Genomic DNA, 17,500 nt, shown 5'->3' with positions numbered 1-17,500 from the left:
CAGCAAGAACAGGCTGGACGCGCACGCGCGCGCGCGCGCACACACACACACGCGCACACACAAGCTGGGTGCTTCAGACCTCTGAAACAGCATCACCCACCTGCTGGGCAGGCACTCAACGGCAAGCACAGACACGGTGGCACACATAAACACAACCAAACCCCTTTCAAGCCATATTCACACAGCCTGCTGTCACACCCTGCAATGAACACCGTGTTCCATTTTGCCTCCCACAATACCTGAACATTCTGAACGACACTACCAGCTCAATCGCTAAAACATTTAGCATACTGTGCGTTTTAACTTCAGCATTGTACAGAGTAGACACACTTTAATCAAAGTTATTTTCCCATGATATTTATGAGTAATTTAGACACAATCCAAAGTGGCACTTCGATGTACAGCATATCATGTGTATTGCAGTTGGGTTAGGATTAGAAATATATCGATGCATCGATGTATCGGTCGGCAATTTAATCGAATAGCATCGTATCGTGGGGCATTGTTAAGTATCGAAAATAATCGAATCGCTGGCCCCTGTCCAATGCCCTAGCTCCAGAACACAATAGAACTGGAAAAGTAATTGGAAAGCATCGAATCGTATCATATCGTATCGTGGGGAATTCTTAAGTATCGAAAATAATCGAATCCTTGCATTAAGAAATCGATACCGTATCGTATTGTCATGGAGACTGTGATTTACACCACTAGTTAGGATATGTCTGGCTTAGGTTAAAGGGGTATGCCACTATTTTGGGGCTTAATACAGTTAAAAACGTTGGCTTGGGTTTATAAACATGCATGTTACACGGATCCATTGACTTTCACTAGCTTAGCGACATATTCCCTCTTTTAACTTGTCTTAAAGCAAGACAACGCTTAACATGAAAAATAAGACACTTTACCACCTTTATAAACCCCAGCCAACGATTTTAACTGTATTAAGCCCCAAAATAGTGGCATACCCCTTTAAGGGAGTGGCTCTCAAACATGCTCTGCTGGGATCCCCTCTTTGGACATAAGAAACACCATATTCCCAACGCCAAATATATTTTTCCCCAGTTATATGAAGTACTGTATATATTGAATGTCCACGGGGCCCCCAGTTTTGGAACCGCAGAGTTAAGAGTACAGTGAGTCCAATATGTATTTGATCCCTTGCTGATTTTGCCAGTTTGCCCACTTATAAAGATATGATCAGTCTATACATTTATGATAATATGTATTCAAACATGGAGAGACAGAATATCAAAAAGAAATTCCAGAAAATAACTTAAAATAATATATTTTAATTTATTTGTATTTAATTTAGGCTAATAAGTATTTGACCCCTCTAGCTAAAGAAGATAAAGTACTTTGTGGCAAAGCCCTAGTTGTCTAGCACTGCTTTCAGATGCTTCTTTTAGTTGATGACAATGTTTGTGCATATAGTAGAAAAGATTTTTGCCCGTTTTTCTTTGCAGATTATCTCTAAAACATCAATAGTTTGTGGCTGTAGCTTGGCAAATGTCAGGTTCAGTTCCCTCCATAGAATTACTATAGGGTTAATATTTGGAGACTGTCTAGGCCACTTCACGACTTTAATATGCTTCTTATTGAGCCACTCCTTCGTTGCTTTGACTGTATGTTGCGTATTATTGTCATGTTGGGAGATCTAAAAATGGCCCACCTTCAATGTAGTGGTGGAGGGAAGGACGTTTGCTCTCAGGATTGCACATTACATGTCTCCCTCCATCCATTCGTTGACAATGTGAAGTTGTCCTGTGCCTTGGCCAGACAAACACCCTCAACCCATAATGATACCACTTTCATGCATGATGGTGAGGAGGGTGTTCTTGGGATCATAGACAGCAGCTCTCTTTCTCAAAACACATTGAATTGTGTTAATGAGAAACAGCTTGATTTTGGTTTCATCTGACTACAGCACCTACGTATCATATCCTAAACCAGTCTGATGTCCGTTGGCAAACCTCAGGTGGGACTGCACAGGTTCCTTCTGAAGTAGAGGTACCATGTGTGCACTACAGGATTTTAAACCTCTGTGGCATTAAGTGCTACCAGTAGTTTTCTCAGTGATTTTGGTCCCAGTAGCATTGATATCATTGCCTAGTTCATCCCGTACAGGTCTAGGGGGCTTTTTTTCTGTTCTCATGATTATCAAATCCCTACAAAAGGTCAAATCTTGTATAGAACCCCAGACAGGCTGATGGATAGTCATTTTGTATTCCTCACATTTTGGAAAAAATGCATCAACAGTTGGGTCATTAATACCCAGTCTCTTTCTTGTGGCTTTGCAGCCCATTTAATCTTTGTTCAGGTCTAAAATCTTGTCCCTGATATCATTTGACCGCTCTTTGGTCTTTCCCATGCTGGTGAGGTTGGAGTATGACTGATTCACTCATACTATGGACTGATTCTGCTGATTCAATGTGTCTTTTATGCATGTTAGTATGTACAGGTGTCTTTAAGTCAGATGACAAGTTGATCGGAAGTGCCCATCTGGTCTGTGGGCCCGGAACTGTTATCAGTTGGCAGGGGATCAAATACTTATTTTGCTCGATGAAATGGAAATAAATTAATATATATTCTCTTGAGTTAATTTCTGGATTTTCTTTTTGATATTCTGTCTCTCCATATTAGAATACATATTATCATAACATTTATTGACTGATCATGTCTTTGTTAGTAGGCAAACCAACAAAATCAGCAAGGGATCAAATACATATTGGACTCACTGTATGTGGACTAGGCTTGCCCTCTGCCGATGAGGAAACGCACTGATACAAAAGACATCTTGCAATCCATAGAAGATGTCCAAAACAAAACTACTGGAGACTGCAGTGTTTCCCAACCTTTTTTGTCTCATACCTCTCGTTTATCCCATGAGCATTTTTGTTGCGCCCTAAGTATCTAACTAATATTCTGTATTGCTTTCCCTATTGCAATGTGGCTCTGCTCCATACATTTGTTGTAATTACATTTTTTCAAGTACCTCCTGCAGTGTGCATGCGTACCCCAAGTGGTACACGTACCCAAAGAGGTACACGTGCCCCGGTTTGGGAAACACTGCATGAACTTATTCAGTGGCGCTACAGTGCCAAACTGGCCATACCTGTTGACACATATGCATCATACCAGCATATCACAATATCATGTCAGGACAATTATCTTGGCTTGAGTGTTGGGAGCGTGTGAATGTAATATGGGTTCTCAGGCTATACAGTGTAGGTGCAGCTTTTTTGCAGGGTGCTTGGAGTGGGGTCTTTGCTATTTATTAGGAAACTCATTTGGGCTGTGTTCACCGTGAGAGAGGTCACCTCCATGTGATCTCAGTGGGGCATCAGGACAGGAACTCAAATTTAAAGTTCATAATGTGTCATGATTACAGTATTACGGATAGAAATAGTGTCTGTGTTGGGCCAATATTAGTTACTAAAATGTCAGGTCATAATGCTACACAAGGCAGGGCTTAACGACACTTGGTACATTCAAACCTAACCCTAACCCGGAACCCATCAGGAACTAGTTCTCTCATGAATACTTAATCATTTTGCTGGGTGCAGGGTAGGCTCTTATTATATACAGTATATTATCTAAAATCACGGTGGGGGCCGGATGTGGGTATAGCGGTGGTGGCTGGGTCGTGGTGTACAGGTGTGTCACACTTGGCTGCCTGCCGTAGCCGTTTTTCGAACAGTCTGCGGCTGTTTTATGGCAGCAAACAGACACACCCAATGTGTGAGCGTTCATGCGTGCATAATTTCTCCTCCAGTACAAAAAGCCGCAATTACTCTTTATAGATTTCTAAATTACCGTAACTGAATGGGAAAAAAAGAAAAGAAAAGACAAGAAAGACTGGCTGTCAGCATGCATGGCCATACTGTAGATGCGCGGCGGCGGCGCACCCAAAATGTTTTTCCACACTGAATGTTTACACTACGGCATGGCAAGCTGCCACAGTCACCTCAACGTATGGAAAATGCTAGGGTGGGGTTATGGTATGAACGATGTGCAGTACATGTGGATAGGCAGGCCTTAGCCCAGGGTGGGGGATTGCACTGAGGGCTGCAGGCTGCTCAAGCATATCTCCTAGTGTGTGTGTGTGTGTGTGTTTATTATGGAAGTGTGCATGTCTAGGCTGGGCAACAGCGGTGAGGGATTGCTTGGTGAAGCGTGGCAGCTTTCTGCTCAGACACATCTCATATAGGGTGTGTGTGGGGTGGGGTGTGGTGGGGAGATCTTGACTGATTTTTGAGAGAAAATGTGCTCGACTCAGGACAAAACATTACATAATAAAAGCACCATATTAAATATCAGATTTGAGAGTGCGGCTTTCACTACTTGAGGATGATGACTACAAAAGGTAGCTAACCTCTCCAATAGAGTATTTGTGCCAGGTTGCTTCCTACATTCCGAAAAAAAAAATAGCTCACATGCTTAGCTGCTTAGCATCTTGCCCCTCCTCACAACACGAATGTTTGTAAACGAAAAACCCATGTACAGGTGGTCCTATACTGAAGAGCAGGGGTGGGGAACCTATGGCGGTCTCATCCTTCCCCCAATGTTATGCAGTTTCACATGACATATGACATGTTTTTTTTTACATTTGCAATACTATTCAGCTATATTTTCAGAGGATCTAGTGAAGGTGGGGTCTGTTGTAAAGGGGGCTGTCTTCAACATTGGCCGAAAGTGTGGGGGCAAATCCTGGTTTGTGTTCATAGTACGGCCCTTGGAGGACTTCATAAAATATGAAGTGGCCTCTCAAATGAAAAAGGGTCCTCACCTCCTGCTGTAGGGTGTGGGGTTGGTGTTAGCGTAGAGGACATAATTCCCTGCACCAGCCTCAATTTCTCCTGGTGGTCCTACGAGTGTGGGCTGTGGGGTTGGTGTTTGGGTGAGGCGGTTATTTCCTCCTACCTTTCAAGGAGATACTGGGCCTCCTGCTGGCTTCCTCTTTACTTTTGGTGTGCTGAAGTGGGATGAGGGGATCGATTCCTGCTCAGGCAGCCTACCTCTGCTGGTGGTCCTATGGGGTGTGGGTTGTGTAGTGTTGGGTGAGGCGGCCATTTCCTGCTAAGGTAGCCTACCTGCTGGTGGTCCTACGGGGGGTGTGAGTTGTGTTGTGTTGGGTGAGGCGGCCATCTCCTGCTCAGGCAGCTTACCTCTCTAGGAGGTACTGGGCCTCCTGCTGCCGTATGCGCTCGCGCTCCTGCGACTGGTACTCCACGATGAAGGTGGGGTACTTGTTGAAGACGGGGTACTGGCCGCGCAGCAGGGGCTCGAAGGCGGTCAGCGTGGGGCGGGGCAGCACCTCTGCAGGGGTGGCCTCCATCAGGCGGTACGCCTCCCGGATCATGCTGCCGATGTCAAAGTTGTTGCGGTGGTGGAAGAAGTACTGTTGAGTGGTCCATTGTTCGTTGGTCATCAGAGAGGGTCACAGAGGACAAACAGGAAGAAAAGGCAAGAAAGGTTGAATATTGAAGGTAAACAGCAAGAATACACCAGTCGAACATGGGAGGGATACAGCTCTTATGAGGAGCTGCATGCATGCTGCTGGTGTGTGAGGGCTTTTATCATTGATTACATCATGAAGTTAAAAATGTATTGCTCTACGAATAGCCAATATGTCACCATCTCTCATTGAACTCCATTGATTTTCATTGTGTTGCTTTCCATGATTACAATGACCCTAAACATACACCTAAGGCCAAAGTTGATTTTCTGGAGAGGTATGAGTGAATCAGTGATTAAGTATGACACCCAATCTGCGTATTTGAAGTGTTTTGAAGTGACTTATCTGCTCATTTTCACATTATGTTCGATAGGCGACAAAACTTTTGTCTTGTGAAAATCTGCCCTGTCTGTGTTCATTAAAGGGTCAATCTTTCTTTGGTGCATGACATTTATTTTTGTACATACATTTTCATTCGGGAGGGTTGTAGCTTTCATATGAGTGACTTCTGAAGCCAAGTGATTAATTGAAAGTCAGGTTATTAGCTGTTATTCCAAACAGATGGATAGGCGACAACTCTTTTGGAGACTGCTGTAGAGGAGTAATCAAACACTTAAAAAAATGTGTTACATAACCTATTTGCTATTTAAAGTGGCGCATACGCTGTACCATTAAGCAACCAAATATTCTCCTTTAAATGATATGGAAATAAGGGCCATCATCTCTTTATGTTTATGTCCTCTTTTATAAGTCACTTTGGATAAAAGTGTTTGTTAAATGTAATATAATAAAATGACTGTCTGGTATGCAAAATATCTTGATATGTAAAAAAAAAAAAAACTGTTGAAAACCCTTTTTCTTTTCTTTCTTTTCAGTTTGTATTGTAAGAATACCTGCGGTAATAGGCCGTAATACACTTTATTTTATGCAAATTCATTGTATATCAGGTCCGAATAAAATTAAAAAATGTACAAAAAATCCTTTTACCTCAAAATCCTCCCTGTAAGTGAGAGCCAGCAGCTGGGCTCTGCAGCAGGTGATGTAGGCGGCGGTGGCGAAGAGCAGGAAGGCGGGGGGGTTGGAGAAGACGTTATCGAACAGACGAAGCCACTCGTCCCTCGTCAGCACCTCAGAGAACAGAGTCTCCAACAGCGGCCACACATACAGCTGGGCATCGTGAAATCACAAGGGGAAAGGAAACGTAGTTTAGGCAGGAGTAATTATAAAATAAGCACTGCTCTTTGCAACTGTAGCGGTTTGAAGAGGCAGATGCGGAAAAATGGGCAGTCAATAGAGTTAATGCCTGTGAATAAACCTGCAAATCAGCATTGCAAAATAACATCTACTTACATATCATAATTTTAGAAAAGAATTTTGTGACTATGCTCACTTACAGTATATTAGAGACTGTGCGTGTCTAAGCGTATTTTTGTGTTTATAAATGGGTTAACCATTTGTAACCGTTTACCGTCCCTGGCTGCACGACTCTGACTGTGCACTGTTCAACCTCTGATTGTTGGATACTGCTGTCTGTCAAAAAATGAGCTCAGGTGATTGGCTGCTTAGCATCTTGCCCCTCTTCACAACATGAATGTAAATGAAAAAAATATGTATCAGGGGCCTCTGCGTGTGCCACAGACTGGTTGTGGCAGCTGGTCACCTGTGATGTGATGTGTCTGTCCACCAGGTGTTGCAGCAGCTCCTTGTCATGGTGGGCCAGCACATTCTCCACCATGCTCAGAACATTCAGCGGAGGGTTGGGGAAGTACTCGAACCAGTGCTGGCACCAATTCACTAGTGATGACGGCAAACAGAGAGAACAACCTCCATAATTACACATGACCAACTGCTGTTGTTTAAATAGAGAGCAGATTTGACAAATGATGACAAGCTATTCTTGAGATCCAACTCGCACAAAGAAGTAGTGGATAAGAAGAGCTTAGTAGCATTATAATAGCCATGTATATGCATTTTAAATACATTAAGTTGTGGATAAATAAATTATACAGGTGCAGAAAATGGCAGCAGGGTTAAGTTAAGTTAGGTATTCAGCCATTTTTGTACAGTTAAGTTGAAGAAGAAAAAAACCCACAAAATTAGTTTACTTACTGGCAGACAACAGTTATTTTTTCCATGTTAAGAAAAAGCTTTGATGATACAGTTCACACAATGATAAAAAACACTCTCTTTTGTCAGGCTACAAAAGACAGTTGTTCAAGTGTTTAGTGTATTGAAATTGAAGGTACTGTGGTGGTTTCCATGCACCCACCGATGACAGTGGCCACTACTTCAAAGCAGATGAGCGGATTGTTCTGGAAGAGCTTGACGAACGGAAAGGCCACCAGGGGGAGGTAGTCAGCCTCGCCAAAGATGGCCGACCAGTGAGCCAGAGCAGACAGGAGCCTGGGGGAGAGACACAGAGAACAAGGACTGCCTTTCAATTCAATCCTTTTCCTACAGTCTTTTCCTCCGGCCTCGTGATGCCAGGTTCTACGTCAACGTTGACATATCAATAAGATGCGCGTTGATTCAATATCTTGCAAAACCATCATTCAGAAGTTAATCTCATTTGCATTCCCCAAAAAGCTACTTTGAGCTGCATGACGACAGGGAAATCTTAATATTTCCTCCAAGGTAGAAGCCAAGGTAGAAGGTTGCAGGAAATTAATGTAACAACGAATTGAGAGTCAGCCAGAGAAAAGGTGGAAGAGAGAGAGAGAGGGAGGGAAAGGGAAAGAGAGAGGGAGAGAGAGGCAGAGAGAGAGAGATGGAGAGCAGGAGTGAGGGGAGCAACGAGGGACTCCTGTCACGGTGACGCAGATGGGGAGTCATGTTTGCCATCAGCGCCGTAGCCTAGCAGCAGAGGCATGCTGCTTCAGCTATGGTTGGTTACAGACGACAGTGACGGTTACAACAGGCAGTGACGTTGGTCTCTCATCTGGCCTTTAATACGACTACTCAACTCAGTTGGGGCCGGGGCACAGCGGGGCATGGTAAGGCTCTATGAATCACTACAACCTTTGGGGCCTCACACTTTTACCTCCACACTTTTATCCAATACTTTTCACATTTAAAAAAAAAAAGGATTCACTCACCCTGTCACTCTCTGTGTGTATCCGACCAAGCACTTTATAAATTGTAATGTGGTCTTTGTGATGCCTTTTATGTAGGGCGCTCTAAGAGGCGGCTCCAGGACTGCCTCGTGTAACATAAATATGCGGCACGTGCGGGCAACTATGAGTATGCCGTGGCAAAACATTTCTTAGAGACCCAAAACAACAAAACTGTTAGTTTTGGCCATCTGAAAATCTATTATTCAGCCCAAATAATCATAGTGAGCAGTTATCTGCAGATAAAAGTAGACGTGGTGGTGATCACCTGACTCTAGTGGGTACCTATGCAGGCCTGGTCAGCTGCAGATATGGGAATGGATATGCTACCCTACAAAGCCAACAGGCAGCAACTGTGCAGAGCTCCAAACTGAGTAAAAATGGGACTTTAAAAAGATCCTGTAGTAAAATAGTTTTGGGTAGATTATTGATATGTGAAAGTTTTCTTACTTAGAATTACCACATTTTTTGCACATCAATCATTGTTATTTAACTTCATTTTTCATTAAAATCATAGTGACTCGCTTTCAACATCAATGCAGTTACTGCCTTTTGGCTTTGCAAGGCAGTATCCACCATCAGGTGTTTTTGCCTGATCACCCGGCTCTAATGAGTACCTTTGCAGACCCCTCTGTAGCTTCTGGCTCTTAATGGGATAGCGCTCCTGCAGTGTCAGGAAGGCAGGGTGGACCCCTTTAGCCATCAGGCTGCTGAACGCTGCCTGATTCTCCGGGAGCTGCAGTAGCGAACGCCACAAAAACATCCTGAAAAGAAGAGGGATGTACTGACAGTAATGAGAAGAAAACTCTAGTTTTAACAATTTAAATAACTGGTGATAAAGTGTGGTGTTGAAACAAGGTGTGCCTTGTCTTGTTAAAAAGCTGTACCTGTATTTAGCTGGATATTCCCCAAAAGCCTTCAGCAAACCGAGAAGTCGCTTCTTGCTCAATCCACCTGGTAAATCATTCTGTAAATCAAAATTGTATCACACAGGGTAAAAAAATAGTTTGCAGTTCTTCAAAACAAACACAATTTGGAAACTCTAAATTTACAGCCTTTGCAACAAGTGTTGGCAATGTAATACTGTACATCAGTGTTTCTCCATCATTTCTGTCTTGTGTACCCTGTAAACCTTTTGTCATGCCATGAGTACCCCCTAACTCATACTCTATATCTCTTCCTCTATCCCAATGTGACTATGTGACATACATTTCTTCTTTCCACATACCTCTCATGTACCCCTACTGGTACATATAGCCCTAGTGGTAAACACACCCCTGATTGGGAATCACTGCTGTATATTACATGGAAGTGACAGATATGTTGAGAAACACAGTGGGATAAAGTTAGAACAGTCAGGTATGGGGAGGTATAGGATCGGCAAATTGAAACTGAGTGGAGTGTTGTTGAGAGGAGTTTAGCGATGAATTACCAAAGGATAGTGGATGGTGCCAGGGGCTCACCTCTTTGTCGTCACCAGTGAAGCCCACCGGGGGGCGCACCAGCTTGGCTTTGACCCGGCCCCTAGAGCTCCTGGGTCTCTGGACCGCCCCCCCTCGCACCTTCACCAGCATCCCGGAGCAGTCCGATGAGGGGTCCTGAGACACCACCTTCACCAGTGGCTGCGGCGGCTGGAGACATCAAAGCAAGCTACATATAAAACAGTGTCTCTCAAGAGCTCAAAGACAAATTGTTTACTTTGGCCTGAAGTTATATAAATAAACAATAAACAGAGATTAAAAACATGGCTGCAGTGGGATTTTTAACAAGCTTTGATCCAGCGCTCAGTTTAAAATCATGATTATGCCTGCTTTGGCTGCACTCTTTTTATTGACGACTATTACAATACAATTCAATTGTATCATTCCGTTTCAGTGTTGTGAAGCTACAGTACCTTATTGACCTCTTGCGCGAGGCCCTGGACATTTTAGATGATGAGCATGCCACTGTCTCTGGTGGTTATGTAATCACGTTCTCTTAGATATACATTCTTTGACCTCCCTCTTACATGTATTAACTATCAGTTAGTGACAACGTTGGGAGACCACAGTCCATCTCTAACTGATTGACTTTTTAATGATATTGTTGTGTGTTCCGCCGGACCATACGCTACCTTGTTGACCTCCTGTGTGAGACCCTGGACACTGTAGATGTTGAGCGCGCCACTGTCCATGATGGCCACGATGTGGCGTCCCTTGGGGCAGATGGCCACGCTGGTGATGGCCTCGTCCATGGAGCCAATCTGGAAGAGCTGCTTGAAGCTCTGGATGTTGATGAAGCGCATGGTGCCATCCTGGCTCAGCACCCCCAGGATCTATAGTAGAGGGGAGTAGAAGAAAAATGAGGATGTGCTTAAAAGGTGCACTGTGTAGAATGTGGCCGGAATGGTACTGCAACTATGCTGCTCATTGAAACTCTGCTGCCCATTACCAAATTTGATCTTTTCACAAATATTTAGTAAATAATAAACCAATACTTACTACTGTATAACCAAAGTACAGTAAGTTTTGCAGTTAAAAATGTCTATTTCTGGAAATTCAAAATGGCGGACCACGGAGAAGATCCCCCTTTTCATGTATGAAAACTGCAATTTTCCCAGTACTTAAAATTTGGTGGTGGTGTTAAGTATTCACGAAAAAGGTAACATTTGTGAATGGGCAGCATGAATTCTGGAAATGAACAACAAAAAATATTACACGGTGCACCTTTAAGACAGAAAACTAATACTGGTGGGAGGTGTGAACTCTGTAGACATTCGAAATGGGCGACCCCCCCCCCTCCCTCGTCCAAACAAAAAGTTATTGTGTCGTTTCCCAGGACGTTTGCTCAAAACGTTTCCTAGTGTATAATCACCTTAAGAGCCAGTAGAAGAGAAGTGAGAATGCGAATTGAAAGACACAAAATCAGAAGGCGGTGATGGCGGAAGGCGGACACAGAGCGTCTCTATGTAATGAAAAATCGATGACGCACAGATTCTGATACTTTTGCGGCCATGTTTAAATTCAGCCATCTTGAACACGTAGACCCCAAAAGTTAATCGGTTTATGTATTTATTTTATAGAATTAGTAATGTGCATTACGTACTCATTCAAAACATTTGAACCCACTATATTTTTTTTCACTCACGCAACGTAGCATTTTCTATGCACTTTACCTTGGAACCACTTTAACTGGGCACACTTTTCTATTTACTCTTTATGTCTCTGTGCCCATGGCTGTCTGCCCATATTTATATTTATGTGCTTTGTTGTTGTGCGTTTTGTTCTTTACATTCCCACACACACACAGTACGAGTTTCTGATTGTCAAAGCTGGATCTAACACCTATTGCAGAGTTCTATGGGGAGGGCGCGTAGGTAGAACCCCTACCTGGCTGGATCCTCCATCAAAGCTATCGGGTACGAACTCCAGTTGGCGCACGGTCCGGACGCGAGGTGGCATCTGCACCACTCGCATCAGCTGTCTGCTCTCCAGGCACCACAGGTGCAGCAGGTTGGCACGGCCGCCAGCCGCCAGGGTCTTCCCATCCCTGACAAACAAGAACAAAGGCAATCAGAAATGGCAACCTGACTCCCTGGACAATGCTAGATGCATGCAAGGTTGTCTGTTGGGCGTCGACCACAGGCAATCCAAAAACACTGCAGACAGACACACAACCAAGCAAACAGACCAAAACAAAGACATACAGATAGACAGGGTGATTGCAATACATGGCCTAATCCCCTCTGAGGGTAACAATGAATGGCAATGCATTAATCTAAAAGAAAGAAAAAAGTTTTGATCTTCAGTGCCCCTAAAGGTTGAACATGGAATTACCAGTGAACTATAGAGAGGGTCTAAATCAAGATGTACAGGTCCTTCTCAAATAATTAGCATATTGTGTTAAAGTTCATTTTTTCCCCATAATGTAATGATAAAAAAATTAACTTTCATATGTTTTACATTCATTGCACACCAACTGAAATATTTCAGGTCTTTTTTTGTTTTAATATTGATGATTTTGGCATACAGCTCATGAAAACCCAAAATTTCCATCTCAAAAAATTAGCATATCATGAAAAGGTTGTCTAAACAAGCTATTAACCTAATCATCTGAATTAACCAATTAACTCTAAACACTGGTAAAAGCTTCCTGAGGCTTTAAAAAGTCTCAGCCTTGTTCATTACTCAAAACCGCAGTCATGGGTTAGACTGCTGACCTGACTGTGTTTAACATTGAAGTCAATGGCAGTGGCATTGCATGAGGGTTATGAAAGCCCAGATATCATTGATGCTTAGCTGTCAGCTGTTTTTTGTTCTTTGATCTGGTGACCCACACTTCCCTCTTCATTATACTCCATAGAGTTCCATACCAAGTTTTTGTATTTTTAAGAAAAATCAATTATAATTTGCCAGACAGAACTTTCCATTGACTTTGAATGGGGTTTCATGTCTGGCAAATTAGAATTGATTTTTCTTCTTGGTTAATTCAGATGATTAGGTTAATAGCTTGTTTAGACAACCTTTTCATGATATGCTAATTTTTTTAGATGGAAATTTTGGGTTTTCATGAGCTGTATGCCAAAATCATCAATATTAAAACAAAACAAGACCTGAAATATTTCAGTTGGTGTGCAATGAATGTAAAACATATGAAAGTTTATTTTTTATCATGACATTATGGGGAAAAAATGAACTTTAACACAATATGCTAATTATTTGAGAAGGACCTGTATAGTCAAGTTGCTTCCTCTGCCACATGCCTCAACCCCATCAAAGACATTTCAAAACACAGAAAGGTGAGAAGAAGAGGGCAGGAGCAAGTTGCGGCAGAAGCTCAATGCACTGCATGCTTCCTTCAGTCTCCCTTGATTCCTCCAGGGGTGAAGGGGTGTAGTGTGAGGCTCGAACAACATTTTCTGTTCTATAGACAAGTCATTTGAATGAATTTCAACATTTACAGACTCTTTCTACGTGTTACTGTAGCTGGGACTTTACGGTTTCTTTACGGTCATATTTCAAGATATTTTCACAACTCTTGCACTGTGCGGTATGTCAAGCAGGTTCATTGTCAGCATGAACAATCATTTTGAAATGTTTGCTCATGGTGGATCTCCCCCGATCATTTTCAATGGCTTCCATTTCTGCCAAAGTTAATTTGTTTTTTATATCCTCCACTGAACTCTACTGAACTGCACTGATCCACACATTTCGTTGGTAGCCTGCGGTAAATAAAACTCACAAGCGTATACCCTGCTATCATTTTCACTTTAGGCCTATTCAATGACATATTTTAAAGACAAAACTAATATTTGCATGAAGCATGAAACATGCCCTTTGGCTGTTTATAATTTTCACAATATCCATTTGCAGTGATAAGTTCCGAGTCTACACAGATATTCTAAAATTGTCCGACCGACCGAGCCCTACAGCTATAAAATCAGTTGAATTTTAAATACAGTAGTTTTGAACAGCTTTGTCCCATAAACAGTTAACTGATCAACGCCTATTACCTTGTAACAGCAAAAGCTTTGTAGTGTATTTTGGGTCCATCCTGAGGTGCTGACAGCTGGAACTTGCAGAAAAGAGTATCGCTCTCCCAGCCAAAAATGGAGCCATCGTTAAAGCAGCTGATGATAGTGTTGCTCAGAGGTAGAAAGAAAACCTACAGAGGAAAACAAACATGCACATCACAGACCATCAAAACCTGTGCAATGTCAGTGAAAAAGTCAAGCTTATGAAATGGTTCCGCATGCTTTATTGAGTCATGGTAGGTTCTGCTAGATTAATTCAAACACACTAACAGGGCACATTGGATTATCCATACTTCCGTCCTCCCTTGTGCTTGTGGATAATTCAATATCTTGCACAAGCGCAAGCCAAAAGTTGTTGTGCCTAGGCTGACAGTGGAGAAACTTTATTGCTTTCTCTACGGAGGCAGGCTGTCAACAAAGCACGAGTCCACAAGCCCAGGACAAGGATGGAGTTTGGATAATGGAACGTACAGACAGTCCAATCCCCTTCAATTCGGAGTCTGCAATTTAAAGGAGTCTTGTATATACTCCCAACAATACTTTAATGGTGACATTTCAGATGTTCAGCAAATGGCATTGAGAAATGCATCTTGTACGCTGTACATGCTCATTCCTGGGTTAAGCAGCCAGACGAGATGTGTGTGCATGTCTCTTTTGTTTTGCTTTAGGCCACTTCTCACCCTTTGGATGCCCACAGACTGGCGTATGTTGAGCTTCCTCTTCCTCTGAAAGGTGTCCAGGTCCCAGAGCTGAGCGGTGTCTGAGGAGGTGGTGATGGCGTATCTCCCGGAGCTGTGGACTGATATGCTGGACACTGCCCCCTCATGCCCCCTCATCCAGCTCACCAGCTCTTTAGTGTCTGACAAAACAACAGCCATTTGGTAGAGGAAGTGAAAATGTTACAGAAATCATGATGAAATTGGCTTGAACTGGTGGGTTGAATAATACTGATGCATGTGTGCAACAGGTGTTCTTGCTGGATTGCTTTACCTTTGTCAAAGCATTTTATAGAGTAGTCAGCCAGTGCAACTAGGAACTCCGTAGTTCTGCGCAAACTGAATGCAAGGGCAGTGCATGCCTGTCCGGTTTTCTGAACCAGTTTGAATCTGAGGAGCAATGCACTTGTTACTTGCAAATCAGTGAAATCAGTGAAAATCAGTTCACAAATGTTGTGCTTTACAATGAATGGGAGAACTGGGTTTTAACCAGACAAGTTTTTTGCTATATCAAAACTTTCCAAAATCCTACCTGTTGCGACTTATGTCAAATACATAGATATTCCCGTGATGGTCACCAGCGAGGAATGACTCTCCTGTTGTGTCAAATGCCACATGCAGGAACCGCACCGTCTTGTGTTGATGATGGGTGTTACTCCGAACAACACTGACGATTACGCTGTAATATAGGCCAAATAGTAAAGTTATGTGGCTGACTTTAAACCTGGTCACCACCTTTAATTACGCTAAAGATGAGCAGCCTTGCCACAACCCAGGTGTCTGAAAGAGCAAGTACCTAGTAGTTGCAGGATGCTGCAAACAATCACTGCGCATCATTCATTCAGCATGCTCACTCACCCGTTGCTTACTGATGGATTTGGTTTGCGATGCCAAACTTTACCATCTTCTTTCGAGCCAATGTCGGTGGTCTGCATATTTTGCCTGACCAGCAACAGACTTCTCTCGTACGGCTTTTTTTGGGGAGGAAACTAACCTTAGAAGCCAGTTAGCATGACTGCTTGGCGTTAGCTTACACCAGGGCGGTAAGTGCAGCGGGAAGTTTGAAATTTATCCCACACGTATTTGCTCTAGAACTACGTATTCCAGTCGCCCAACAGAAAGAGGTTCTTAGCACACGAACTCATTAAAGCTAGCTAATGAAATATTTTCATCTGGTAAACGCAGATTGCTGCCTAGACTCCACGATGGCCAACTGTTGAACTCTTGAATGGAATCATCGTTACCTCTTGGCTTGCTTTGCTGCAGTACACTTGTAAATACTCCAGGTGCTTATGGGTAATTGAGTTTTTTAATACCTCTTGAGCCATATTATTAAATACGGGTAAATGAATGAGTCATATGTTTAAATTATTTTCAGAAATCAATCTAGTTGTCCATATGATATTTCACATTAGATTTTATTTATTTCTTGCAAGCAAGATCTGTGAAATATTGCTGTCACTGCGCATGGAGTTTCAAAAAGGGCTGCTTTATTTATGGTATTTAAAAAGTGGCAGAATATAATGTATTTTGACCGTAGATCAGGCTTGTATGTGTGACTTTGGGTTTGCGGTGGATTTGACAGATCTCCCCTCTGATGTGTGATGATACGCAAATACCACACAGGAAGTGAAAACCTGCCACTACTCTTGCGCAGCCACGTCATGTAAACTGAACTACTGGACTGTGTGGGTGCTTTGAATAAATAGCATGGCAGCAATATAACCGTGAATTTTGAGAAGCGCTGGCAAGTTTTCGTCGACTTCTGTCGCTACAATCCTGTTGGATGTACGTGTGACCCAGAAGAAGAACATCGAAGGCTCACTAACTGTCAAAATGTCAGATATTGGGGACTGGTTCAAAAGCATCCCAACTATCACCCGGTACTGGTTTGCTGGGTCAGTTGCGTTGCCATTAATCGGAAAGTTTGGTTTGATCAGCCCAATGTATCTCGTTTTATGGCCCAAGGACTTCTTTCACAAATTTCAGGTAAGAATGTTAAAATACTTTTATCTAGCAGTCGGTCTATTGTTTTGGTTGCTAGCAAGAAGTCATCGATTAGCTATTAGCAAAACGCCTCGTAGGCCTCAAGTGCTGTGAGCGAATGGATTGGTTGTTTTCCTGAGCTCAACCAATGGCAACAGCTGTAGTAGGCATGTGAGGCTGTACTTCCGGGGTCCAGCTAGTTTGTATTTATTTTGATTTTTATGGACGTTTTACCCCTTTGCACGTTGTTTATTGGTAATGGACATTATATAACACAGCCTTTTAAGTTATTTGTGGATATTTGACAATATTACAACAGCAGTTTGTCACCGCGAGATCAGACTTTGAGTCGAGCTGTATGATGACACTGCACATAAATACACGACTCATGGGCATGGGTTTACCGAGAAACTTGTGGATAGCTGTCGCCTACATTATTGCCATGATCCTATCAAAATAATGACCCCTTCCTCTACTAATGAAACCATAGCCTACCCCCAGTGCATAAAATGTTTAGCAGCTATGGATCTAGCAAAGGACTGAAATCAAAAGGGCATGCAATGACTCTAACATAGATCCAATTATACACAATATACTGAACTCACCAGGGGGTCCAAGAAGGTGGTTCAATCAGTTGCAGCCCAGGTTGTCAACTTGTAGGTAGTAGCAAATCAGCTGACAAAACCCTCATTTTCTTAACAGTTAAGACTTAACTAAAGGA

At 42.8% G+C, this 17,500-nt stretch overlaps 2 protein-coding genes across 4 annotated transcripts in view; one reads left to right on the top strand and one right to left on the bottom strand.

Moving 5' to 3' along the window:
* Positions 1-15,992, bottom strand: part of tbc1d31 (TBC1 domain family, member 31) — a 39,138-nt gene extending 23,146 nt beyond the window's left edge. The window contains exons 1-14 of one of the 2 annotated variants that reach the window (XM_063198929.1): positions 15,652-15,992; positions 15,326-15,472; positions 15,068-15,183; positions 14,758-14,936; positions 14,057-14,208; positions 11,934-12,093; positions 10,679-10,879; positions 10,029-10,196; positions 9,453-9,532; positions 9,183-9,329; positions 7,725-7,858; positions 7,116-7,249; positions 6,443-6,622; positions 5,166-5,398 (exon numbers count right to left, since the gene is read on the bottom strand). In XM_063198929.1, coding sequence (XP_063054999.1) covers positions 5,166-5,398; positions 6,443-6,622; positions 7,116-7,249; positions 7,725-7,858; positions 9,183-9,329; positions 9,453-9,532; positions 10,029-10,196; positions 10,679-10,879; positions 11,934-12,093; positions 14,057-14,208; positions 14,758-14,936; positions 15,068-15,183; positions 15,326-15,472; positions 15,652-15,728 — 2,108 coding nt within the window. In that variant the 5' untranslated portion in view covers positions 15,729-15,992. The remainder of the gene's footprint in view (positions 1-5,165; positions 5,399-6,442; positions 6,623-7,115; positions 7,250-7,724; positions 7,859-9,182; positions 9,330-9,452; positions 9,533-10,028; positions 10,197-10,678; positions 10,880-11,933; positions 12,094-14,056; positions 14,209-14,757; positions 14,937-15,067; positions 15,184-15,325; positions 15,473-15,651) is intronic. The other variant, XM_063198930.1, reaches the window with a different exon arrangement.
* A 436-nt stretch (positions 15,993-16,428) lies between these two features.
* derl1 (derlin 1) overlaps positions 16,429-17,500 on the top strand; it is a 13,299-nt gene continuing 12,227 nt past the window's right edge. For both annotated transcript variants that reach the window (XM_063198926.1, XM_063198928.1), the window contains exon 1: positions 16,429-16,782. In XM_063198926.1, coding sequence (XP_063054996.1) covers positions 16,630-16,782 — 153 coding nt within the window. In that variant the 5' untranslated portion in view covers positions 16,429-16,629. The remainder of the gene's footprint in view (positions 16,783-17,500) is intronic.

This window comes from Engraulis encrasicolus, chromosome 5 (genome assembly GCF_034702125.1).
Source record: "Engraulis encrasicolus isolate BLACKSEA-1 chromosome 5, IST_EnEncr_1.0, whole genome shotgun sequence".
Lineage (NCBI taxonomy): Eukaryota > Metazoa > Chordata > Actinopteri > Clupeiformes > Engraulidae > Engraulis > Engraulis encrasicolus.
This window is presented reverse-complemented; position numbering and strand designations above follow the sequence as displayed.